Genomic DNA, 27,163 nt, shown 5'->3' with positions numbered 1-27,163 from the left:
TACCTGCATACTGTACCCCTAGGATGATTAAAAAAGATGACAAAAATCATGAAGTTTGGTAGTACGCTTGTATTTTATTTGTTGCTGGTTAAAAAAAGCTTTACTTGCACAAAAATTGACATGTTGTGTGTTAAAATGTTTTTAGAGATTGACAGGCTTTAATATGTGTGTTAAAAACTCTGCAGTGGCTGTGAGTCTTTTCCTCCTTGGACCCCACATAATTGCAGAAGTATTCAGGATGGCTAAATTGTGAAAAAAATGTCTCCCTGAAAAATTGTAGTTTATGCGGTAGTATAGCTGTTCTATATACAGTGACCGCAAGTCTGCAGCATACACATTATATAGGCCTTTAGAATACTGATGGGTAATAAAGATGCGGAGGATGCGTAAAGGGGCCGCAGTGTGGGGAAAACGTTATGATGATCAGATGGTCTGGCTACCAGGGGCTACATGGTGATATTGTCCACTAGTAATAATGTGGTGTATGGTATCACTATTCATCTTCATTTAATGTCTGTTCCGATGATGTGTTTGTTTGTCTGTTTGTTTGTTTGTTTGTTTGTAATGTGGTGGTCTTTCGTTTTCACATTGCATTTGTTTCAATGTTGAGTTTGTATGTTTGTTTTAGTTTCAAATGTCGGATTTGGTTTTCAGTGTAACTGACATGTACCCTGGTGACCAGGTGTGTACAGGGGCCACCGAGTCAGGGGCAAAATGTCCAAATTGCCCCACTCCCAGGGTCCTGCTGACCCGCTACCAAAATGTATTTAGCAGGACAAATGCACACAAATGAGTGATAATTATATCCTAAAATCAGGCCAAAGGAAGGAGCATGTTACAACTTTGGTAAATTTTTGTTGCAGGGGGCCTGCCTTCTTCCCAGCTCCCCTCTCCCAGACTCTGTACGCCCCTGCCGGTGATATCAGTTAGCGGTCAGACAACCCCGATTATTGTGAATACATGTATTGCTATAAAATTAGTCTGAAAAGTACAAATCACAGCAATTTGCAGTCCCATTTGTATGATGAAATCCGGGGGGTCACTCTCATTGTGGCCTGTACACCATCCGCGATAATCAACTTTTGAAAAGCACCCTAAACAAGGATTTAACCCTTGGCTAAAACGACACCCTAAACAGGGATTTCATTCCTAACATCAAATTTCATACCCTAAATTTCATTTCCGCGTATTTAGAAATTGCAATTTTGCTACCCTTTTTTCCAATTTTTCATGTTTTTGACACCCTAAACGCGAGCACGCTGCAGTATCGTGCCTACCCACCTAAAAAACGACCCTTTTACGCGCTTTTCATTATCGCGGATGGATGGTGTACAGGCCACAATGGGAGTGACCCCCCCGGGGATGAAATCATGTTACATTGTACAAGTCAAGCAAATTGATTGATAAATGATATTTCTCTTTCACATTATGAAACATCTCCAGAGGAAAAATGTCATTTGGGGAAACCCTGGCACACAGCCATTGCCAATAAATAGAGCAAAAGTGTTGGGAATGCGATCACCGAGAATATGTCGGCTGTTTATATCTTGTCACTGTGAAGATGAGTTCAATAGCAGGGGTGATCATTATACTAGTATTTTGAAATGAGACGGGAACTTGCTCTTGGAAAAAGGATGTGTATGATTATTGTTTTGGAAATCCCTAGCACACAGGCAGCCATTGCCAATAAACTAGAACAATAAATGCTGGGAATGTGATCACTAAAGGACGGAACAACACAGTGTACTTGTTTGAAGTAGGCTATATACAGGGTTCCTGCAGTCCTTGAAAGTCCTTGAATTTGAAAACACCTTTTTAAAGCCTTGAAAGTCCTGGAAATTAGCACAAGGTCCTTGAAAGTCCTTGAAAATTAAAATTTTACCTAAAGTATAATTTTGACAAAATTTGGGGAGTGGAGAGGAACTGTCACTTTTGTTAATACGTGCTGTTTTGTGTTGTGGTAAGTCCTTGAAAATCGTGTTTTTGGACCTTGAAAGTCCTTGAATTTTAGGTGCTGGAACCCTGTGAATACTTTCATGTTCTACTGTTTACCCAATAAAGAGATATAAAAAAAATTACTTCTAGTTCTATACCAGTGGTTCATGGAAGAATTTAGTGAAGGGGTACAATATTGTGGTAGGATGGCTCCAGTAGTCATACATGACAGGGAGAATAGGGGGATTACTTATGAAAGTGGGTATTTGGCCATGAGGCAGTAGCGTAGCAGTGTTGCTCCCAGGGGGCAGAAGGGTGACCACTGACCACCCCCTGACAAGTATTTCCCATTTGTAACTTTTTGTGTATTACAAACGAAAATAAGTATAAAAACCATGCAATATCTTTATTTACGTATATTTTAAATTAAGTGTGACTTTTTCATTTTTTTTTAACTTTTCCTGTCAGTTTTGTGGACCTAATAGTTTGGCCCCACTCCCACCCCTTAGCATGGACTTGCCCCAACCCTTAACATGGACTTTCTCCCACCCCTTAGCATAGACTTGCCCCAACTTTCCCCCACCCCTTAGCATAGACTTGTCCCACCCACCTCAACAAAATTGCAGCTGATGCTGCTGCTGTAAGGTTGGCTGGTCCAGGGTGAATCCAGGATTTGAAGGGGACATAAAGACAGTGCGACTCAGCAGTGGTGGGAGGGGATAGCTCGGTTTGGCACTAGAATTTTTATCTTTCCAAGTCTTCATGTTGTTTATTGTTTTCCCTGCTCTTTCTCTGGCCTCTCTTTCCTGTTCATCCCTCTTTCTTTTGTTGGAAATTGGTGTGGGTTACGTTGCATTCACTCTGGAAGTAATTGACAGTGTATGTGTAATATGAATTTTATGGGATGTCTCCCCCTCCCACTTGAGTTCATATTACATTCTTGTAGCGATTTAATTTTGGCTATGCAATAATTACAGAATGAACAAAATTATGCCAAAGTACCCTGTCTGGAAAACTAATAATATGTAATGCGGCCTTTATATTGCTTATTTCCTTGCCTGTGATATGGATGCAAGGTAACTGTAATTATTGCAGGATGATTTATGATGATATAAAATGTAAATAATTATGGTGCACATAATTCATACTCTTGCAACGGTAACAATTTTTAATTTTAGTCTAAATTTCAGACATTTATCAGTGTCAAATTTTGCTGGTTATATTACGTTCTGCGAAAAATGATCCTGTCTGCAAAAGCAATGTATAATGTGGTGCATGGACTGGTTATTTCCTAACTCCTATATTGAGCTGGCTATATCATCACTGCTATACCTGTATATTATGTCATGGTCATAAAGGGCTGTCACTTACGAAGCGTAATAATTTCTGTCGGCTGTAATAGGTATATAGCATGCAGACATGCATGCAGTAATAGATAGTGCTATTGACCATATGGCATGGGTCTGAGACTAAGGTGTTTTCATATAGATGGACATTGAATGACCAATAGCTATAGGTTGTTCAAAAGATGCGAAATTGTGACCTTCAGTTACCGGTATTGGATTTTATTGAAGTCTCTACTTTGTTCAGAGATGAGTGGTGTGACCCTTTATAAAGATTTGTGGGAAAGCCGACTAATCAGTTGGGATATAATATGAACAGACTTGATTACAGTACAGCAGCTATTGTTCGTTCAGGAGATATTGAACTGTGACCTAGGTTCCTTTAGCATTGACCTATAAAATGACCTGTGGTGACATGAATAGTTCAGGAGATGATATTGTTATCTTAAAAGGTGCACTATATAAGACTATCAATCAATGGACACACAGCGATGAATCAGTCACATACTGGGGGGTAGGGTAGGTCCTTGTCAGCATTATGACATTGACAACTTTGTTTCAGTGCTGACTTGTTGACATCAAAAGCTGAAGTTGTATGAGATGAGCTTAGGAACCTGACCATAAGGCTAAAAATAAAAATTGTTATGTTGGCGTAACCCGACCGACCCTATTATTAGGTCCGACCCTACACTTTTTTTTTTTTTTTTTTTTTTTGAACAAAAAATAATTAAAGAACGATCGACCTACCCTAAAACAAGCAAACCTTAAAACTTTTTTTTTGGCCAAAAGTATGACGGTGCTCCTTGGAAAAAACAGAATTTTACTCAACCCTGAAGTACCAAACAAGTGTTCGTCATGGTAGCCTCTGGCTACTCTGTTTCAGTAGTTGGTAAATCTGGTTCAAAAACAATATTCCATGGATTAGAAGGGTGGAATTACACGTTTTGGTCTGGGACTTTTCGCAGAAACTGTGTGATGAATTCCAACATGGATATGTATAACCAAAGAGTCCAGGCAGCAAGGGACGATTCTACTTAATTGATCGAGCCAATGCACACCTTACAGTACGAGTAGCTACAAAGAAGATTTATAGCTAAAATTCCTGCATATCCTTTAATCCAGAAGTCTGTTTGAAAATGCAGATGTAAAGAACTTGAAAATATGGGTTATTACAATCGCAAATTTCCAATTTGCGAGTGTTCTGTTTTTGGTCAGTTCTTACCTAGCTGGGGGGTTTACACCCCCCAGCTAGGTACTGTAATGCTATCCATTCTTTCTTCTGGCAACAAACTGCACATTTTTTGCTCTAGCTCAGACATGCTTTGACCGATTTTGACCTAACTTGGTCACAACCATCATTGACCACGACCATACACGTCACCTGACTTTTAGTAGGTTAAAGGTTACAGAGGGGTCAAATAGGCCAAAAATGTAATTTCAGCTAAAGATGCTTCTTCTCGTACATTTAACATTCTACAATGATGTCACTTGCACGTAAGCATCGGCTATACCCAGTACCCATAGGCTGTAAACAGAATTGGGTTCAAAGGTCATTAAGGGGGCATTTCTGGTATATAACCAAATACCTTCAAAATGCTTCTTCTGCCACATATTTCATAGCACAATGACGTTACTTGCACATATGCATTGGCTTTACCCAGTGCCTATAACTTGTATACAGAATTGGGGTCAAAGGTCATTAAAGGGGCAAAATCTTACAATTGCAAAATCTGGACATCTATAAGGGGTATGGGGCTCAAACTCTGTGACAACAAATCTCATGACCAGGGAAACATTTTGAAGGGGTCAGGTCAAAGGTCATGCAGAGATCAAATTTTAGAAATGCAATTTCTGGACATCTGTAAGGGGTTCGGGGCTCAAACTCAGTGACAACAAATCTCATGACCAGGGGAACATTTTGCAGGGGTCAGGTCAAAGGTCATGCGAGGTCAAATTTTAGAAATACAATTACTGGACATCTGTAAGGGGTACGGGGCTCAAACTCGGTGACAACAAACCTCGTGACCCGGGAAACATTAAGGTCAAAGGTCAGGTCAAACACCCCAGCTAGGTTTGTGGTCTATGACCACCATTTGCCACTAGTTCTTCTTCTTTCTGGCAATTATTTCAAAATGCTTCTACTCCTACATGTTACACCCTACAGTTACGTAACTTGCACATATGTATTGGCTATATCCAGTGCCCATAGTGTCTAAACAGAATTGGGGGCAAAGGTCATTAAAGGGCATTTCCGTATTTAACCAAATATCTTCAAAATGCATCTTCTGCCACATATTATATAGTACAATGATGTCATTTGCATATATGCATCGGCTATACCACACGCCTATAACTTGCTTACAGAATTGGGGTCAAAGGTCATTAAGGGGGTAAAATCTTCCAATTGCATTATCTGGACATCTGTAAGGGGTATGGGGCTCAAACTCGGTGACAACAAATCTCATGACCAGAGGAACAATTTGCACGGTCAGGTCAAAGGTCATGCAGAGGTCAAATTTTAGAAATGAATTTCCTGGACATCTGTAAGGGGTATGGGGCTCAGACTTGGTGACAACAAACTTAATGATCAGGGGAACATTTTGGAATACCTTGCAGGGGCCAGGTCAAAGGTTATCTGGGGTCAAATTTTCTAATTTCATTTTTGGGATATCTGTAAGGGGTATGGGGTTCAAACTCTGTGACAACAAATCTCATGACCAGGGGAACATTTTGCAGGGGTCAGGTCAAAGGTCATGCAGAGGTCAAATCTTAGAAATGTACATCTGTAAGGGATACGGGCTCAAACTTGGTGACAACAAACTTAATGACCAGGGGACATTTTTGGAACATTTTGCAGGGGTCAGGTCAAAGGTCATCTGGGGTCAAATCTTAAAATTGCATTTTCTGGCTGGACATCTGTAAGGAATATGTTACTCAAACTCGGTAACAACAAACCTTATGACCAGGGGAACATTTTTGGAACATTTTGCAGGGGTCAGATACCTCCACAACCCCAACACGCCCCAGCTAGGTTTGTGGTCTATGACCACCATTTGCCACTAGTTAAGTTAGGCGGGCAGCCTAACTTATTTCTTTCTTTGCATTTCTTTCTTTAAGTTAGGCGGGCAGCCTAACTTATTTCTTTCTTGCGATTTCTTAAGTTAGGCGTGCAGCCTAACTTATTTTTTTCTTGCCATTTCTTTCTTTCCTCTTCTTCTTCTTCTTCTTCTTTCTCACAATTTGCTACTACTCCCACATCCTTGATCGGATTTCGACCAAACTCAGTCACAAGCAGTATTGGGTAGCTGGCTACAAAAGTTATGGATTTGTTTAACGTCCGAGGTCATCCAAGGGTCACAGAGTCAAATAAGGTCATTTTAACCGAAAATGCTCCGATTGAGCTGAAATTTAAATGCAATGATCCTTATGACATTCTAACCATGTTTAAAACATGTTAAAATTTATTTAAGGTCATTAAGGGGCCATATTAAAGGGGTCAAAGGTCAAGTTTTTCAAAATGCTCCAATTGAGCTGAAATTTAAATGCAATGATCCTTATGACATTCTAAACATTTAAAAAAAATTTAAGATTCATTTAATGTCATTAAGGGGTCATAAAGGGGTCAAAGGTCAAGTTTTTAAAATGCTCCAATTGAGCTGAAATTTATATGCAATGATCCTTATGACATTCTAAACATTTTAAAAACATTTTAAGATTTATTTAAGGTCATTCAGGGGTCATGAAGGGGTCAAAGGTCAAGTTTTCCAAAATGCCCTGATTGAGCTGAAATTTAAATGCAATTAGCCTTATGACATTCTAAACATGTTGAAAATATTTTAAAATTCATTTCAGGTCATTAAGGGGCAATAAAGGGGTCAAAGGTCAAGTTTTCAAAATGCTTCAATTGAGCTGAAATTTAAATGCAATGATCCTTATGACATTCTTAACATGTTTTAAATATTTTGAAATGCATTTAAGGTCATTAAGGGTCAAAGGTCAAGTTTTCAAAATACCAGCTTTCCACGATCAAGGTATATTAAAATGGCAATTAATGAAACAGTCTTATTAAAATTAATACTATCCAGCACAGTAGGCCTATTGCTGCTTTATCAGATCGTCACAATCATCCGCCTAACTTACCTTGTGCCCTTGCAAAGGGCACAGTTGCTCTAGTTAAGTTAGGCGTGCAGCCTAACTTATTTTTTTCTTGCCATTTCTTTCTTTCCTCTTCTTCTTCTTTCTCACAATTTGCTACTACTCCCACATCCTTGATCGGATTTCACCAAACTCAGTCACAAGCAGTATTGGGTAGCTGGCTACAAAAGTTATGGATTTGTTTAACGTCCGAGGTCATCCAGGGGTCACAGGGTCAAATAAGGTCATTTTAATCGAAAATGCTCCGATTGAGCTGAAATTTAAATGCAATGATCCTTATGACATTCTAACCATGTTTAAAACATGTTTAAATTTATTTAAGGTCATTAAGGGGCCATGAAGGGGTCAAAGGTCAAGTTTTTCAAAATGCTCCAATTGAGCTGAAATTTAAATGCAATGATCCTTATGACATTCTAAACATTTAAAAAAATTTTAAGATTCATTTAATGTCATTAAGGGGTCATGAAGGGGTCAAAGGTCAAGTTTTTAAAATGCTCCAATTGAGCTGAAATTTATATGCAATGATCCTTATGACATTCTAAATATTTTTAAAACATTTTAAGATTTATTTAAGGTCATTAAGGGTCATGAAGGGGTCAAAGGTCAAGTTTTCCAAAATGCCCTGATTGAGCTGAAATTTAAATGCAATTAGCCTTATGACATTCTAAACATGTTGAAAATATTTTAAAATTCATTTCAGGTCATTAAGGGGCAATAAAGGGGTCAAAGGTCAAGTTTTCAAAATGCTTCAATTGAGCTGAAATTTAAATGCAATGATCCTTATGACATTCTTAACATGTTTTAAATATTTTGAAATTCATTTAAGGTCATTAAGGGGTCAAAGGTCAAGTTTTCAAAATACCAGCTTTCCACGATCAAGGTATATTAAAATGGCAATTAATGAAACAGTCTTATTAAAATTAATACTATCCAGCACAGTAGGCCTATTGCTGCTTTATCAGATCGTCACAATCATCCGCCTAACTTACCTCGTGCCCTTGCAAAGGGCACAGTTGCTCTAGTTTCTTCTTTCTTTCTTTCTTCTTTCTTCTCACAATTTGCTACTACTTCCACATCCTTGATCGGATTTCGACCAAACTCAGTCACAAGCAGTATTGGGTAGCTGGCTACAAAAGTTATGGGTTGTTTAAAGTCAGAGGTCATCCAAGGGGTCACAGGGGTCAAAAAAAGGTCATTTTAACCCAAAATACTCCAATCGAGCTGAAATTTATATGCAATGATCCTTATGACATTCTAAACATGTTTAAAATATTTTAAAATTTATTTAAGGTCATTAAGGGGTCATAAAGGGGTCAAAGGTCAAGTTTTTCAAAATGCTCTAATTAAGCTGAAATTTAAATGCAATGATCCTTATCACATTCTAAACATTCCAAAAATATTTTAAAATTCATTTAAGGTCATTAAGGGGTCATAAAGGGGTCAAAGGTCAAGTTTTTTAAAATGCTTCAATTGAGCTGAAATTTAAATGCAATGATCCTATGACATTCTAAACATGTTGAAAATATTTTGAAATTCATTTAAGGTCATTAAGGGGCAATAAGGGGGTCAAAGGTCAAGTTTTCAAAATGTTTCAATTGAGCTGAAATTTAAATGCAATGATCCTTATGACATTCTTAACATGTTTTAAATATTTTAAAATTCATATAAGGTCATTAAGGATGTCATACAGAGGTCAAAGGTCAAGTTTTCAAAATACCAGCTTTCCACGATCAAGGTATATTAAAACGGCAATTAATGAAACAGTCTTATTAAAATTAATACTATCCATTCAGCACAGTGTTGCTGCTGGATCAGATCGTCACAGTCATCCGCCTAACTTACCTCGTGCCCTTGCAAAGGGCACAGTTGCTCTAGTTCTTAAGTTAGGCGGGCAGCCTAACTTATTTCTTTCTTGCCATTTCTTCTTTCTTTCTTTCTTTCTCACAATTTGCTACTACTTCCACATCCTTGATCGGATTTCGACCAAACTCAGTCACAAGCAGTATTGGGTAGCTGGCTACAAAAGTTATGGGTTGTTTAACGCCTGAGGTCATCCAAGGGGTCACAGGGGTCAAAAAGGTCATTTTAACCGAAAATGCTCGGTAGCGACAGAAGAGCCGGCGATTGAGCTGAAATTTAAATGCAATGATCCTCCTTATGACATTCTAAACATGTTTAAAATATTTAAAAATTTATTTAAGGTCATTAAGGGGTCATTAAGGGGTCAAAGGTCAAGTTTTTCAAAATGCTGCAATTGAGCTGAAATTTAAATGCAATGATCCTTATGACATTCTAAACATTTTAAAAATATTTTAAAATGCATTTAAGGTCATTAAGGGGTCAAAGGTCAAGTTTTCAAAATGCTTCAATTGAGCTTAAATTTAAATGCAATGATCCTTATGACATTCTTAACATGTTTTGAATACTTCATTTAATTCATTTAAGGTCATTAAGGGGGCCATACAGAGGTCAAAGACCAAGTTTTCAAAATGGCAGCTTTCCAAACAGTCTCATTAAAATTAATCTTATCCAGCACAGTATTGCTGCTTGATCCAGATCGTCACAATCACCCGCCTAACTTACCTCGTGCCCTTGCAAAGGGCACAGTTGCTCTAGTTTCTTTCTTCTTTCTTCTTTCTTCTCACAATTTGCTACTACTTCCACACCCTTGATCGGATTTCGACCAAACTCAGTCACAAGCAGTATTGGGTAGCTGGCTACAAAAGGTATGGGTTGTTTAACATCAGAGGTCATCCAAGGGGTCACAGGGGTCAAAAAAGGTAATTTTAACCGAAAATGCTCCGATTAAGCTGAAATTTAAATGCAATGATCCTAATTACATTCTAAACATGTTTAAAATATTTTCAAATTTATTTAAGGTCATTAAGGGGCCATAAAGGGGTCAAAGGTCAAGTTTTTCAAAATGCTCCAATTGAGCTGAAATTTAAATGCAATAATCCTTATGACATTCTAAACATGTTAAAATATTGTAAAATTCATTTCAGTTCATTAAGGGGCAATAAAGGGGTCAAAGGTCAAGTTTTCAAAATGCTTCAATTGAGCTGAAATTTAAATGCAATGATCCTTATGACATTCTTTACATGTTTTAAATATTTCAAAATTCATTTAAAGTCATTAAGGGGGTCATACAGAGGTCAAAAGTCAAGGTATATTAAAACGGCAATTAATGAAACAGTCTTATTAAAATCAATACTATCCAGCACCCAGCACAGTATTGCCGCTTGATCAGATCGTCACAATCATCCGCCTAACTTACCTCGTGCCCTTGCAAAGGGCACAGTTGCTCTAGTTACCTAGCTGGGGGGTTTTCAACCCCCCGAGCTAGGTACTGTTTTGCTATCCGATCTTTACCTAGCTGGGGGTTTTTCAACCCCCCCGAGCTAGGTACTGTTATGCTATCCGATCTTTCTTTCTTTCTTTCTTTCTTTCTTCTTCTCTTTCTGGCAATTATTTCAAAATGCTTCTACTCCTACATGTTACACCCTACAGTTACGTAACTTGCACATATGTATTGGCTATATCCAGTGCCCATAGTGTCTAAACAGAATTGGGGGCAAAGGTCATTAAAGGGGCATTTCCGGTATTTAACCAAATATCTTCAAAATGCATCTTCTGCCACATATTATATAGTACAATGATGTCATTTGCATATATGCATCGGCTATACCACACGCCTATAACTTGCTTACAGAATTGGGGTCAAAGGTCATTAAGGGGGTAAAATCTTCCAATTGCATTATCTGGACATCTGTAAGGGGTATGGGGCTCAAACTCGGTGACAAAAAATCTCATGACCAGAGGAACAATTTGCACGGGTCAGGTCAAAGGTCATGCAGAGGTCAAATTTTATAAATGAATTTCCTGGACATCTGTAAGGGGTATGGGGCTCAGACTTGGTGACAACAAACTTAATGATCAGGGGAACATTTTGGAATACTTTGCAGGGGCCAGGTCAAAGGTTATCTGGGGTCAAATCTTCTAATTGCATTTTTTGGGATATCTGTAAGGGGTATGAGGTTCAAACTCTGTGACAACAAATCTCATGACCATGGGAACATTTTGCAGGGGTCAGGTTAAAGGTCATGCAGAGGTCAAATCTTAGAAATGTACATCTGTAAGGGATACGGGGCTCAAACTTGGTGACAACAAACTTAATGACCAGGGGACATTTTTGGAACATTTTGCAGGGGTCAGGTCAAAGGTCATCTGGGGTCAAATCTTAAAATTGCATTTTCTGGCTGGACATCTGTAAGGAATATGGGACTCAAACTCGGTAACAACAAACCTTATGACCAGGGGAACATTTTTGGAACATTTTGCAGGGGTCAGATACCTCCACAACCCCAACACGCCCAGCTAGGTTTGTGGTCTATGACCACCATTTGCCACTAGTTCTTTCTTTCTTTCTTCTTCTTTCTGGCAATAAATTTCAAAATGCTTCTACTCCTACATGTTACACCCTACAATTACGTAACTTGCACATATGTATTGACTATATCCAGTGCCCATAGTGTCTAAACAGAATTGGGGAAAAGGTCATTAAAGGGCATTTCGGTATTTAACCATATCTTCAAAATGCATCTTCTGCCACATATTATATAGTACAATGATGTCATTTGCATATATGCATCGGCTATACCACACGCCTATAACCTGCATACAGAATTGGGGTCAAAGGTCATTAAGGGGGGTAAAATCTTTCAATTGCATTATCTGGACATCTGTAAGGGGTATGGGGCTCAAACTCGGTGACAACAAATCTCATGACCAGGGGAACCATTTGCACGGGTCAGGTCAAAGGTCATGCAGAGGTCAAATTTTAGAAATGAATTTCCTGGACATCTGTAAGGGGTATGGGGCTCAGACTTGGTGACAACAAACTTAATGATCAGGGGAACATTTTGGAACACTTTGCAGGGGCCAGGTCAAAGGTTATCTGGGGTCAAATCGTCTAATTTCATTTTTGGGATATCTGTAAGGGGTATGGGGTTCAAACTCTGTGACAACAAATCTCATGACCAGGGGAACATTTTGCAGGGGTCAGGTCAAAGGTCATGCAGAGGTCAAATCTTAGAAATGTACATCTGTAAGGGATACGTGGCTCAAACTTGGTGACAACAAACTTAATGACCAGGGGGACATTTTTGAAACATTTTGCAGGGGTCAGGTCAAAGGTCATCTGGGGTCAAATCTAAAAATTGCATTTTCTGGCTGGACATCTGTAAGGAATGTGGGACTCAAACTCGGTAACAACAAACCTTATGACCAGGGGAACATTTTTGGAACATTTTGCAGGGGTCAGATACCTCCACAACCCCAACACGCCCCAGCTAGGTTTGTGGTCTATGACCACCATTTGCCACTAGTTCTTTCTTTCTTTCTTTAAGTTAGGCGGGCAGCCTAACTTATTTCTTTCTTTGCATTTCTTTCTTTCTTTCTTTCTTTCTTCTTCTTTCTTCTCACAATTTGCTACTACTTCCACATCCTTGATCGGATTTCGACCAAACTCAGTCACAAGCAGTATTGGGTAGCTGGCTACAAAAGTTATGGGTTGTTTAACGTCAGAGGTCATCCAAGGGGTCACAGGGTCAAAAAGGTCATTTAAATTGAAAATGCTCCGATTGAGCTGAAATTTAAATGCAATGATCCTTATGACATTCTAAACATGTTTAAAATATTGTAAAATGTATTTAAGGTCATTAAGGGGTCATAAAGGGGTCAAAGGTCAAATTTTTCAAAATGTTCCAATTGAGCTGAAATGTAAATGCAATAATGCTTATGACATTTGAAACATTTAAAAAATATTTTAAAATTCATTTAAGGTCATAAAGGGGTCATAAAGGGGTCAAAGGTCAAGTTATTAAAAATGCTCCAATTGAGCTAAAATTTCAATGCAATGATCCTTATGACATTTTAAACATGTTAAAATTCATTTAAGCTCATTAAGGGGCAATAAAGGGGTCAAAGGTCAAGTTTTCAAAATGCTTCAATTGAGCTGAAATTTAAATGCAATGATCCAGTATTGGGTGGATGGCTACAAAAGTTATGGGTTTTTTCAATGTCGAAGGTCATCCAGGGGTCACAGAGGTCAAAAAAGGTCATTTAATCAAAAAATGCTCCAATTGAGCTGAAATTTAAATACAATGATGCTTATGACTTACTAAACATGTTTAAAATATTTTGATATTCACTTAAGGTCAATAAGGGGCCATAAAAGGGTCAAAGGTCAAGTTTTTCAAAATGCTCCAAATGAGCTGAAATGTAAATGCAATGATCCTTATGACATTCTAAACATTAAAAAAAATTTTAAATTCAATTAAGGTCATTAAGAGGCGATAAAGGGGTCAAAGGTCAAGTTTTTCAAAATGCTCCAATTGAGCTGAAATTTATATACAATGATCCTTATGATGTTCTGAACATTTTAAAAACATTTTAAGATTCATTTAAGGTCATTAGGGGGCATTAAAGGGGTCAAAGGTCAAGTTTTCAAAATGCTTCAATTGAGCTGAAATTTAAAGGCAATGATCCTTATCTTATCCAGCACAGTATTGCTGCTTCATCAGATCGTCACAATCATCCGCCTAACTTACCTCGTGCCCTTGCAAAGGGCACAGTTGCTCTAGTTCTTTCTTTCTTTCTTCTGTCAAACTTTTAACGAGCCATCGTAGCCATATGCCTTCGGCCAATGTGGCCATATTTGGTCACAAGGACCATTGGGTGGGGGCACAAATGTTACATGACCAACTCGGGGTCAAAGGTCATCCAAAGGTCATTATGGCCAAAATGAGATTTTCACTAAAAATGCTTCTTCTTCCACAAATTACATAACACAATGTCGCACTTGCATACCTGTATTGCCTTTAGCCAGTGTCTAAAAGTTGTACAAAGAATTGGGGTCAAAGGTCATTAAGGGGGTAAAATCTTACAATTGCAATATCTCAACATCCGTAAGGGGTATGGGTCTCAAACTCGGTGACAACAAATCTCATGACCAGAGGAACATTTTACAGGGGTCAGGTCAAAGGTCATGCAGAGGTCAAATTTTAGAAATGCATTTTCTGTACATCTGTAAGGGGTGCGGGACTCAAACTCTGTGACAACAAACTTAATGACCAGGGGAATATTTTGGAACACTTTGCAGGGGTCAGGTCAAAGGTTATCTAAGGTCAAATCTTATAATTTCCTTTTCTGGATATCTGTAAGGGGTATGGGGCTCAAACTCAGTGACAACAAATCTCATGACCAGGGGAACATTTTGCAGGGGTCAGGTCAAAGGTCATGCAGAGGTCAAAGTTTAGAAATGCATTTTTTGGACATCTGTAAGGGGTACGAGGCCCAAACTCGGTGACAACAAACTTAATGATCAGGGGGAATATGTTGGAACACTTTGCAGGGGTCAGGTCAAATGTTACCTGGGGTCAAATCTTATACCATAATTTCACTTTCTGTAAGGGGTATGGGGCTCAATTTCGGTGACAACAAACCTCTGGAAACATTAAGGTCAAAGGTCAGGTCAAAAGGTCATTAAAGGGTTTAATACATGCCTTGCGATTGTCTGCGCTCTGTGAGCGCAAATTATCTCTAGTTGTGTATTATATTTAAGAGGTGGGTACTTCTAACAAACTAAAAGGAATGTTTTAACTCGTTCAACATTGTTCAAAAACAGTTCCTAAAAAACATCCCTACCTACCTACCCTATTTTTGATCAGCCTGTTACTCCAACATGACAATTTTTTGGCCTAATCTATCAGAAACTTTGGCATCATGATGAGTGCAGTGGTGGTGCTGTTGGGAGGAATTCCTCTAGTCGGAGACCTGTCCCCATTTGCACCTCCCATTAAAAACCCCGAAAATATATAATTTTTGTGGCAACAAGTGTGAGCCAGATAACGGATCTCTGAATGCCGGTTGGACAAAATCAGTGCTTGTGTTTCAAATAAATAAAGAACCAAATAATTATAAACAGCTTCCTGAAGTGCCACCCACATAAACATCATCCTGTTTCTCAAGCAAAAGTTGTTTTTAATTTCATAAATATTTATAGCACTGTCACATGCATAAAACCAGGAGGATGCAGGTTCATAAGGGCAATGTCGGGGACCGTAAGTTCATGACGTCACAGTCGATGCGAAGAGATGAGGTCCGACCAACAGCCACAGACCGTCCGCTGGAATTAGTTAGAACATGATCCATTCGTTATAATTGAACAAAATGGCTAGTAAGGAATCGTCTTTGACCATGCGCAGATCTAACTGGTCAGGAAGATATTTAATATCCCGAATTTATAATGTGCCTACCAGTTCGATCGTATAACCGATTTGATAGAGAATATTTGTTACTATGTTTAATAAATTTGTATTTATCGTACAATAAAATGTGGCCAAAGGTGTATGTGTACATAGTGTGTGGATCACAAGAATAATAATCTTCTGCGGACTTGGCTACTAAGCATGTCGGGAAGGATATTGACCTATGTCAGTTATCATGTTGGAGATGAGGTCCGACCAATTCCTGTTTCATACTTTTGTCGCTGGGTGGCGTGACGCACGCGCATTGCAGACAAACGGACAATTCAAGCTTGTCATTAGTTAATACGTCTTGGCGCTTGCCGTAGCGGCAAGCGGCATGGAAGTATGACGGGGCACTGTGGCCCACGTCACTGTGTGCGATCATGCGTGACAGGCAATTCCCGATATGTTAAGTTCCCTGATAAAACATACTTTTTACTTCAATTATAATGTTCATAAAAGATAACAACTTAATTTCTGTGAAAGAATCATCAGTGTGTTTTGGGGACATCCTCGCACAGAATTATAGTCACGTTTTCAGCCTGTCCACCCCACATAATGTACATGTATGTTACTGTACGCTGTTGTGTGCTGACAGTTATTGGTAGTGTGTGTTGCAGTGACGGTGACAGATTCTTTAGCGATGGACACAGGTCAAAGGTTATCATAGATTGAGTAGATAAAAATAAACAGGTTGGCACAGTTCGTAAATTTACAGTGGCCCTGGGCAGACTTAGCAATAGCCTCTAAAACTTGGGGAGATCCAGGAAGGGGTCTATAGGCTCTTTCCGGGGGCTCTTAACAACATGAAAAGTCTTTTTGGGTCAAACTGGTAAAAATTGGGGGTGGGGACCCCCCAAAGGCAGGTTAGTGCCACCCCTGGTCCCAGGACAGTGTTTCGTATGCAGTAGGCATATGAACTGCCGGCCAGGGTGATCGGCTGGCTAGTCTTGAACACAACTACTGCAGAATCTGAAAAGGGTGAACTTAATCAGGCCAGAGTTGGGGTAAATTTTGGGATTTGAGGAGAAATTTTGGGAGTTGGAGGTTAAATTTGGGAGTTGGAGGTTAATTTAAAGATTCGGATGTAATTTGGTTTACAAACGTGTATGTAAGTTAACTAAGAGATACATAAGATATATGGGAAATTTTGCTATTATAGAGTTAAATAGTTGGCTTCTTCACAGGAATTTAACATAAAACTTGTTAAAAAATCAAAAATAAATTTTTCTCAGCATCGGCCTAATGTGCATCCTGTTTTGTTTTGTTTGTTTATTTTGTTTTCCTAGAAACACTTGTTTATTCTTCACATATCAGTTAATGTAAATACAAAACTAAACAATAGTAGTAGGCAAATAAACCATTGTTAAAAGAAACATAAAGGAAGCCCACTGCCATAATGGGCTATTCCGGTTGAAATCCACACACCCCTGTGGAAAACATTGAACCGTAATCTCCCCCTTATTCTCCTCCACAGAGAGTGTAGATTTCGGAGTCTTTGTGATTTGACATAATTTCAATGTAGTGACTAGGACATTAAACCATGTGCAAACCCCCTGATCACCACAGGTCCTAAGACCGCTCCTTCAATATGATGGCAAAATATTTAGTGACCGCAGAGCCCTTGTGATATGACATAAGTCAAGTTTAGTGACTAGGACATAAAGCATGTACACAAACCCTCTGATCACCACAGGTCCTAAGACTGCTCCAAAAACAATATGATTGCAAAATGTTTTAGTGACCACAGAGATATGGCATATATAAGTCCAGAGTGACTAGGACATAAACCATGTACAAACCCCCCTGATCACCACATGTCCTAAGATTATCCTTCCCTTTGATCATGAAATATTAGAACAGTTCTAAGAGGGTAGGTTATGGTTTTCATATTTTGTTTATAAGACGACAACTTTATTGAGATCTCATCAGAACCTGAGCAAAATGGTGGCAACCATGCAGGCAACCCCTTTTGAAATTTACACTCCCTGTGTGGAAGATTAAAATTATGTTTTCCACAGAGGGTGTGTGGATTTCAACTGGAATAGCCCAATTAACTGGAACAATTTTACTTTTACTGTTTACAATATATCCATGTGCATAGAAGATAAACGCTTCCCACAATGCATTTTTCCATTTCAATTTTCTGTTCTGATTGATTTGCCATCTAGTGCAACATGGGTCGATAGTGACAAAAAGTACCTCAATGAACAGAGCACACCCACACATCTTGCAAACTCTATTTCTTTACTATCAACCCATGGTTAGCCAGTTTATTCTCAAATTGAAAACGAAGGGAACCTGTACAAAGCATTTGGAGTTATTTGATGTTGTGAGGTGACACATCATGTTGCAAAGGATTCTGGGAAGGGTAAGATATCTTCTCTGCAATAAATCCATGTGCAGAGAAGATATCTTTTGCTTCCCACAATGCATTTCCTCCCAGTACTGATTTACTGCTCAGTGCACTATGGGGCAGTAGTGACAAAGGAATACCTCAATTAAGAGAGCTCATCCAGATCTTGCCATTATTATTTAGCGAATCAGTACAGAGATGAAATGCATTGTGGGAAGTATATTAGCTTTTGGTCCACATGCATTTTCCTGAATTTCTAAAATGCTTAAACTGCATTCAATTGTTTTGAAATTGTCATCGCAAACCATTGTTCAGACTTTCAAGAAGAGGCGAATGAGAGTAATCTGTATTTTAAGCTCTAATGAAAACAGCAGAAATGATAAAGCACTCATCATATTTGCAGAGATTGATTCACGATCAAGAGAGGAACAGCCAAGGTACTGTACAGGGAGTGGCAGGGGTGCAATTTGGTCTAGAATTTAATTAGGAGATTGAAATTTTGATTTTTTCGCAAACATAGTTGAGGAGAATCATTGTGATCGCTAAATTTGCAGCCCTCAGTGGATATTTTAAAGTCTAAAATTTTTCAAAACCAGTTGAAGAAACTTACTAATTTCTTGTTGACAGATTCGTCAGTGACTTTAGAAAAGCTTGTTGTTGTTGTAATGATCCAATAACTGATGACTGGCAGTTAGTAAATGAACAGAGATGAGGGAATGTACAATGTAAGTCACATTTTTTGATCCACTGTTGGAGACTCTGTTGATCAAGGCTAACTTCCTGCTAGTCACCAGCTGTTGGATCATCACAACAATAACATGCTTTGCAAAAGTCAGTGGTTCCCTGACGAAACTGTCTGCAAGAAAATAGTAAATTTGTTCAATTGGATTTGAAAAACTTTTACCAAACCTGATGAAGCTGCTTCAGGACCTGAAGTGGATACATACATAATATGGTTATGGCCCGGCAAAAAACAAGATCTCACTTTTCACACCATGGTTCTCGCTATTAACCAATTATCTCGCTGGATTTTGAGCGCTATTTGGGATAATTTGCTTGCATTTCCATGGTTCCATGGTTTTTGGATAACAATTGTTGGATTTCGAATGTCTAAATGTTGAACTTTATTTGAATTCCAAAATCTTCCTTAAAGGAAATCTACGGCAATCACAACATTGTGCCTTAAATGGAAGAAAAATAATTATCAAGCACAAATCACATGGTTTTATAAAAAACAAATTCATAGTGACCATAAAAATGAATAAAAACATCCGTCTCTCAACACGCGATATTCAAAATTCCCGGGTGCCGAAGTTGTCAAGTGCAGTGATGTCCCAGTAATACAATGAAGGCTGACAACAATTGAGCACAGTTGCGTCATTGCACTTAGACAATTTCAGCGCAGGAATTTTGAATATCGCGTGTTGAGAGCCGACTGTTTTTATTCGTTTATATGGTCAATATTAGTTTGTTTGAAATCAAGGCACATGATAAAATTTGTGCTTGATAATAATTTTTCTAACATAAGGCATAATGTTGTGATTGCTGGAGACTTCCTTTAAATGGGAGATATGGGTTACATATAATAACCCACCCAATGTGAAATCAATATGTATACATACATGTGACAGCATGTATGTGCTGTCAACTGAACATCAATAATTGTTGCCATCATTTATTAATTACCTTTTTTTCTCTCGTTATAATTGCAGGATCAAGCCATCCATCGACATCAAGACCCGAGTCCATGTTAAAAGCTCGCCCTTCCTCTCCTGATGGGATCAGGCCAACAACAACGCCTACACATTTACTAACACAAACAGCGCCACCACCCGGCCCATCATGGCTTACAGGCTCTGGTTACCCAATACCAGGGACGCCTGCCTTCCGTGATATTCAGCATACGGCTCTAATGGGCAATAAACATGGTATGACAACATCTACTGGTGAGAATGTGAGAGGTTATCTGCCTTCGACGTCATCTGGATTGTCATCGGAACAAGAATTAAGTGAACGCACTAGAGCATTGAAGGAAGATAGTAGCTCAGCCGTCGGTGGGGGTGGGGGTAGTGCTAGCACAGCAAGCTCAGGAATTGGGAGTGAGTCTCCAGAAAAGAACAGCCCAGGTGTTGTACGTGGAGGAAACGATACAGCGGAGTGGTTAGCACAAATAGGAACAGGACAGTTGCATCATGGGAGAAATGTGGTGACCGTTGGGGTAACTCTTCCCAGCGAGATAATTACATTTGCTCCCTCAACAATACCAACCACAGATCCAAAACATTATTATTCCCCGAAAGATGTAGTGTATGCATCAACTCCGGTGTCTTTATCTTCGATACAATATTCGACCCCGTCACAGGTTCACCTAACGACAGTCCCAAGTTATAGTCCATATTTGAGTCCATACGGACTCCCCTATATAGGATATCCGGCACAGAGTGCGTTGACTCCAGGTATTGAATCTTACTCGGCCATGTTAGCCAGCATGGGGAATCAAGTCCAACAGGCACAGGCCCATCTACCTTCATCACCATTTTTAACTCCGGGATTAGCGATTCCCAGTCCTTACGCCCCTCTCGGCATACAGGCTGGACTTACACCAGCTGCTAAAGGCAGCCCACTACCCGACAGTGCAAGTCCAGCCGTGGCTTACATAGGTGGACATGTCATACCCACTTCATCGTTACTTCCGACTTCACATTCGTTACAAACCAGTGTGTTATCTGCTGCAGAAGCAGCCGGCTTGGGAGGGGGCCATTTACCGGGAGCATCCATTAAAACGGAAGATAATAGACAAGACTTGTCGCAAAGCAGAAACTTGGAACAACAAAGACATGAACAGGAACTAAAGAGATATATGGACAATAGTGCAAAGCACGGTGGAGTTAGGGAGGCTCGTATATCACCGTTTGAAAGAAGAACTTCTTCCCCCTTAGGTAAAGAACAAATACGAACAGGACGTGATTCGGGCATCCCCGAATCGCCACGACAATCAATGGATTTGTCCCCTTCTGCTAAGATAGACTCGTCTAGGCAGCAGTATTATCGTGAAATTGGTATCGGAACTGTGAAAATGGAACCTGGAGGAAATGGACAGACTTATTTAACTTCCTCTCGACCAGATGTCCATATGTACAAGGAACATTCTCGAAGCACAGAAGGGATTCAACCTATAACCCTATCAACAAATCAAGTGTTATAAATAGGACTCCATCAATTGTGTCACCGATCCCATCGACTATACAAATGACCTCACGAATAACCTCTAGTGGGCAGTCAAGACACAGTCCACAAACAGGGCTTGTGCTGAGTCCCACACCCCAAGTCCGATCAACGCCCTCTATATCCACCCGAAACCATCCCACCATGACCCCGACTCACCAGCAGGGTACAGCAATACAATCAGAGTTCCCGACACCCGGAGGGCAGATGAAGGTCGAAAGCCACAGGTTTGTACAAGATACTCAGGAACAGCGCCACCACGGGACAGACGAATCAAGCAAACAATCTACTCTTACAAATGTACCGTCATACTTCACTCGCGGCTCTATCATCCAGTTAGCCAACGGTGAATTACGGAGAGTGGAAGATTTACGGACGGAGGATTTCGTGCAGAGTGCAGAGCTTACTGAGGGACTCAAGATTGATTCTAGTACTGTGTTGAAGGTTGAGGAAGATCACAGACGAGGAGTGGCACATATTGGTTTCTTGGTTGGAGAACAAAAGGCTCAGGTAGGTTTCTATTGATTCTAGTACACTGTTGAAGGTTGAGGTAGGTTTCTATTGATTCTAGTACTGTGTTGAAGGTTGAGGAAGATCACAGACGAGGAGTGGCACATATTCGCCAGCGAAGTGGTTACATAACTCCTTGGTAATTGGATCACACACCTTTTGGAATTGGTAGTACATGCCATAGACTGGCGATCATTTTGATCGTTGTGCAGAAAAAGCGTGATCCAGTTGGCATAGTGATAATCAGATTACATGTAACACTTCGCTGGTGAATTGGTTTCTTGGTTGGGGAACAAAAGCTTCAGGTAGGTTTCTATTGATTCTAGTACTGTGTTGAAGGTTGGGGTAGGTTTCTATTGATTCTAGTACTGTGTTGAAGGTTGAGGTAGGTTTCTATTGATTTTAGTACTGAGTTGAAGGTTGAGGAAGATAGCAGATGATATTATTCCCCAAATACGAGCATGTTTTTGAAGGCCTATGATTTAAGTGAACATGAACAGGACTAACATTGAGATCATGTTGCACCTGACTTGGACTGGGAAGATAAGAGGCTGCTTATGTGTCTGATGGGTGGGGAGGCACAAGACTTCTGAAGTGACATGAGAGATGCGGACAGTCATTCAAATTATACTAGGGATCTTTCGATGAGCGATATGATGCCACAATATGGTGTTATTGGGTGAAAAGCCCATAAGAAATAAGGGATGCAAGTTTTCCTGCTTTTGCAGGAATTGCTGCTTTTTGTTACTCCAAATTTACTCACTTTTATTTATTTTCAGCCCGTTTTGTGGCTTTTACGCCCTTTTTCAGGCTTTTCCTGCAAAATCACTTCAGGCCACTTGCATCCCTGGAAATGGGGGCCATTCAGTTAGACCTGGGCCCATGGCAGTGCTGAAATACAAGTAAAAGTAGTCTAAATTGAGTAAATTTTCAGGAGAAATTACAAAGAACTATTTAAAAAAGGGGTCATTGGGTAACAGCAAAATAAAAAAAGGTCATTGGGTGAGTGGGAGTTGAAAATGGGGGTCAATGTTGCTACACATCCATGTTATCCATTTTCAGTGAGTGCCCCCCCCCCCCACACACACACATTAAGTCACTTGAATAAAATACTAGTAATTGCTAAGTCACTGTTTAGTCAATTTCAGATTTTTGTCTAAACCTAGTCTCCATGGGATTGTGCACCTGTGGTAAAAATGCCAAACTCATTCATTCAGGGCATTGTGATTCCCATGCCAAAAAGTAGAGTGCCTAAGACAAAGTGTGTGAGATAGGCAGGTTTACCTGTCTGTCTGGGTACACCACGTTAGTCCGAAACACCGTCAGTCCTAAGCCTGAACCACCGTCAGTCCAAATTTTTAGAGTTAGGGTTCCTAACCCCAGGCCTCCAAAAACCATGGAACAGGCGTTCCCAGAAAGGTTACAGAGGTCACAGAAAAAAAATTGCAAAAAAAAAAAATAAAAATAAATCTTTTTTTTTTTTTTTTTTTAAATTTTTTTTCCAAAGTTTTCAACGACCTTGGAGAACCACTGGACCTATTATTAGGGATGCCCACTGTCCATACAGTTTCCACTAGAACGATTTTTCATTTACTGTGTGCGTGCACTCACACACGTATTGTCTATGGAGAAACTGATCGATACAAGAAATCCCAGGCCTGTTAAATGGCGTACATACTTGTTTTTGATCCAAATGTAGGCCTATATCAGGGTGTTTCAAGAAATTCCTGATTCCACCGGAAAACATTAACCAAACTTTTTCCTGATTGGTCAGTAAATAGAGAGGACCTTCCTCCATGCAGAGATCAACCTTTTTTAATGAAAAATTTAATGAGATGAGAACTACAACAGGTTGAAGTGACATCATTCCGTGCATCAGGTGTTCAAACGCAATTATTTCCGAATTTGGAGTGAATCAGACAAGCAAACTTACATAGTCATAAAATGTAACTATTTTTGAAGACAAAATGTACAGGATGTTAAGAAATTTAAGAATGTTTAAGCCTACCGCGGCCCATCTCAAATCATGCACTTCTCACTACCATGTCCATTTCATATGCTCTCCATCATGGCTTCCATGCACACACAGTGTATTGCTCAATGTATTAAAGATAACCTTTGAGTTGGAGCAAATTTCTCAAAATTGGTAGTGATTAATATTACCAAACTTATGCCATGATGAAATATAATAATTTTTGAAGATAAAATGTGCTGACCGTAAAAAATTGAACAATGTTTAAGACTACCGCCATTCATTTGAAATAATGCACTTATTGTTCATCTCCTCTATGGAGATATTTTCCATGGCGGCCATCTATGATCAGGCTTGCGGTATCACCAAACAAACCATGGGTTTTGAGGTCTTATATTTTTTGTTGTATGTCAACAAAATCGATTAAATTTTCAGGATGATCTTATTTTCATGTTGTTATAAGCAAATATAATGTTCCAGATAACGCTAGTTAATAAATACATTAAGAAAAAGTACCTTAAAATTGCACTTTCTGTTAGTAATCCTTTTTGGACTTTAACTTTTTAACATGTTCTAGCAGCCCTATATAAAACCGTAACACGCAAAAGGCCATATCTCTGGAATGAAACGTCCGATTAAGATTATTTAAACGCCAAAATGTTTCTTTCATCAATTCCCAGCCAATAAGTTAGGTCTGAATCTATTTAAAAGTACTTCAATTTTTAGTGGACATGCCTACTATTATGAAACTTCAGGATCATTCACAGTTAATTTTTTAAAAGAAAAAAAAAATCAGAAAAAATTACGAAAAAATTACAGTTTGTTATCCACATAAAGAATTTGGATTTGTTTGATACTACATAGCTTTACAGAGCTGTTTCGTAAGGGCCAATGGGCCCTCACTCATCAGAAACTTAATGCAGAATGAGGCATAAACTAAAATATACACAACACCAAGCTTCAAGAATAATCATGCATAAAAGGATTACATAATGTTACATAATGTTACAGTTTGTTATCCTGTATATGCAAACCATTAACTAATGTTTATTTCTTCATTTATCACATATTATAGATGCATTGGTTTTCCATGCATTTTATATCACAAGTTATGGTTTGCATATTAAGAATAACAAACTGTAATTTTTTCGTCTTTTTTTTTTCAAATTATCTGTGAATAATCCTAACCCTTCAGAATAGGTCCAGTGGTTCTTCAAAGTTGCAAAATACTTCTAAAAAAATGTTAAAAAATAAATAAAAAATTGTTTTGAGTTTTGACAGTAATACATTTTAAGTTGTGTTTTTTTGTGAAAAAGGATGTAAATTTTTATAGAAAACTGTTCCAAAATAAGGCTCAGATTGCACGAGAGAGCATCTAAACCCTGAGAGCTTCCAGGGCCCTTAAGCGGGCCCTGGACCCCGCCGTTAGGATTTCGGCGCTTGGCGCTTTGCGTGATGTCGCTTCGCTGCATACATAGGCCTATTTCAGTTATTTCACAGAAAATTTTCAGCACTTGTCATTAAGTTCCCAGACAGCAGAAAAATTTCTGGAGGCCTGCCTAACCCTAAACCTAACCCTAATTCTAAAAATTAGGACTGACGGTGGTTCGGAACTGACAGCGTTTTGGACTGACGAGGAGACCTCGTTCGTCTAATGATGCCTAACTCTGCTAAACTCTGTGATGAGCTGAACACTTTTACATGCATTCAAGATTGCCTAAGACAAGGTCTTGCCAAAGTCAAAAATGTCATTGCAAAGTGCCAAATTTATAACTGGACTTAAAAGCATGTAAGCCTAGGCAATTTGTTTAAGTCCCTGCTTAAGTCATTTGACCATCTAATATACAGTCTCCACTGCATTACTTGCATGTTAACTGGCTTGGATCAACATACATAAAATGTTTAAATTGTTTGGATTTTTTGTGAAGAATTGAAAAATATGATTTAGTTAATTAATTGATTATAGGAGACTATATAATCTTAGATTTGAGTATATCATCCTGTTAGTGTACATTAGTGTATACCTTATCTCATCCACATCTTTCCAGATGAATCATGCAAATCTTGAAGAGTTAAACAAACCAAGGAAAATAAGACATGCTTTCCAAGAATTGAGTAATTTCTGTGGTTAGCTTGGACCATTGCCCCTAGAGTGTGGTGAAAGCCAAGTTATGGTAGATGGTCTCGGCAGAAAGTCGTAAATACGATGGCTGTGTTTTCCGTTTCTTGTTGCCTGCTACAATAGACACAAAATGTTGAGGCTCACAGCTGAATACAGCATGCACTCTGCTTTTATGAAGGCAGGGTTAGGGTAAAATGTTAGGTTTAGGGCTAGGCCAAGTTATGGCTGATAGTCTTGGTAGAAAGTCTTAAATGACGATGGCTGTGTTGTCCACCATATTTTGACGGTGGCAGTGTTGTCTGTTTCTGTGTTGCATGCTACACAAAATATAGCACAAGAGGGTCACAGCAGAATAGAGCATGCACTCATCTTTTGAATTCTGAGGATTAGGGAAAAAGGGTAGGGTTAGGTTTGGGGCAGGGGCATACCAGGACTACCAAGCCAGGGGGCAGAATTTTCAAATTGTCCCGCAGACAGGCCTATATCTAGACCAGTTGGACTGGGGTATGTATGTGTACAGCTTTTTTACCAAATGAAATATTGTTGGGCGATTAAAATTGTTGACCCATTTTTTCCCGAAAGGGTGCCAAAGAATCTAAAAAGTGTGTGAGGGTGGGGGGTGTTGGGGTGTGTGTGTGGGGGGGTTAGAAGCCAAAATAAATTTGCAAATTTATCTCTTATCGTTAGTACATTTAACCATATTGCTATTATAATACAGCATCCAATGCCACTAGGAATGCACATTTAAAATTCCTGTTTGCTGGTAATGCTAAAATTAGGACAATCGGAAAACCTAGGTGCATGTTAAAACTTTAGTTAATTTTGTCCCAATATTTCGAGAAACTTACCCCCTTAAAGTATATAAGTATAAATATTTGAAGGATTTCGGAAGGCAGCTATGACAATTATAGGCCTGCTGTATTTGGCTAACTAGTGTGTGGGCTGGGTACGAGAGGGGCAAAACTTGATTTGTCATGACTCTATGAGATCTTGGTTTTAAAATGAAAACAACCAAATAATTGGTCTAGAAAGTTCTGAAAACATGTTAACATTTTATATTGAGTAAGTATAATAAAGGAGATTCTTGTGGGATTCCTTGCAATCTTGCATTATGTTCTTCTGCAAAATGCAGGGTCAATATTTTGACGAGAATCCAAGAATCGATTCTCCCAAAGACTCTTGTAAACAGATTTTGGTGATTCTCACAAACTTTTGTAGTTTACACAGAAGTTGATT

At 39.0% G+C, this 27,163-nt stretch overlaps 1 protein-coding gene across 1 annotated transcript in view; it reads left to right on the top strand.

Annotated features, from left to right (window-relative positions):
- Positions 1-27,163, top strand: part of LOC140146481 (uncharacterized) — a 71,863-nt gene that overhangs the window by 31,671 nt on the left and 13,029 nt on the right. The window contains 2 exon segments of the mRNA XM_072168345.1: positions 19,811-21,303; positions 21,306-21,833. Of these exon segments, the coding sequence (XP_072024446.1) occupies positions 19,811-21,303; positions 21,306-21,833 (2,021 nt within the window).

The sequence above is a fragment of the Amphiura filiformis genome, chromosome 2 (genome assembly GCF_039555335.1).
Source record: "Amphiura filiformis chromosome 2, Afil_fr2py, whole genome shotgun sequence".
Taxonomy (NCBI): Eukaryota; Metazoa; Echinodermata; class Ophiuroidea; order Amphilepidida; family Amphiuridae; genus Amphiura; species Amphiura filiformis.
The sequence above is the reverse complement of the archived record's forward strand: the minus strand, read 5'-3'. Positions and strand labels throughout refer to the sequence as shown.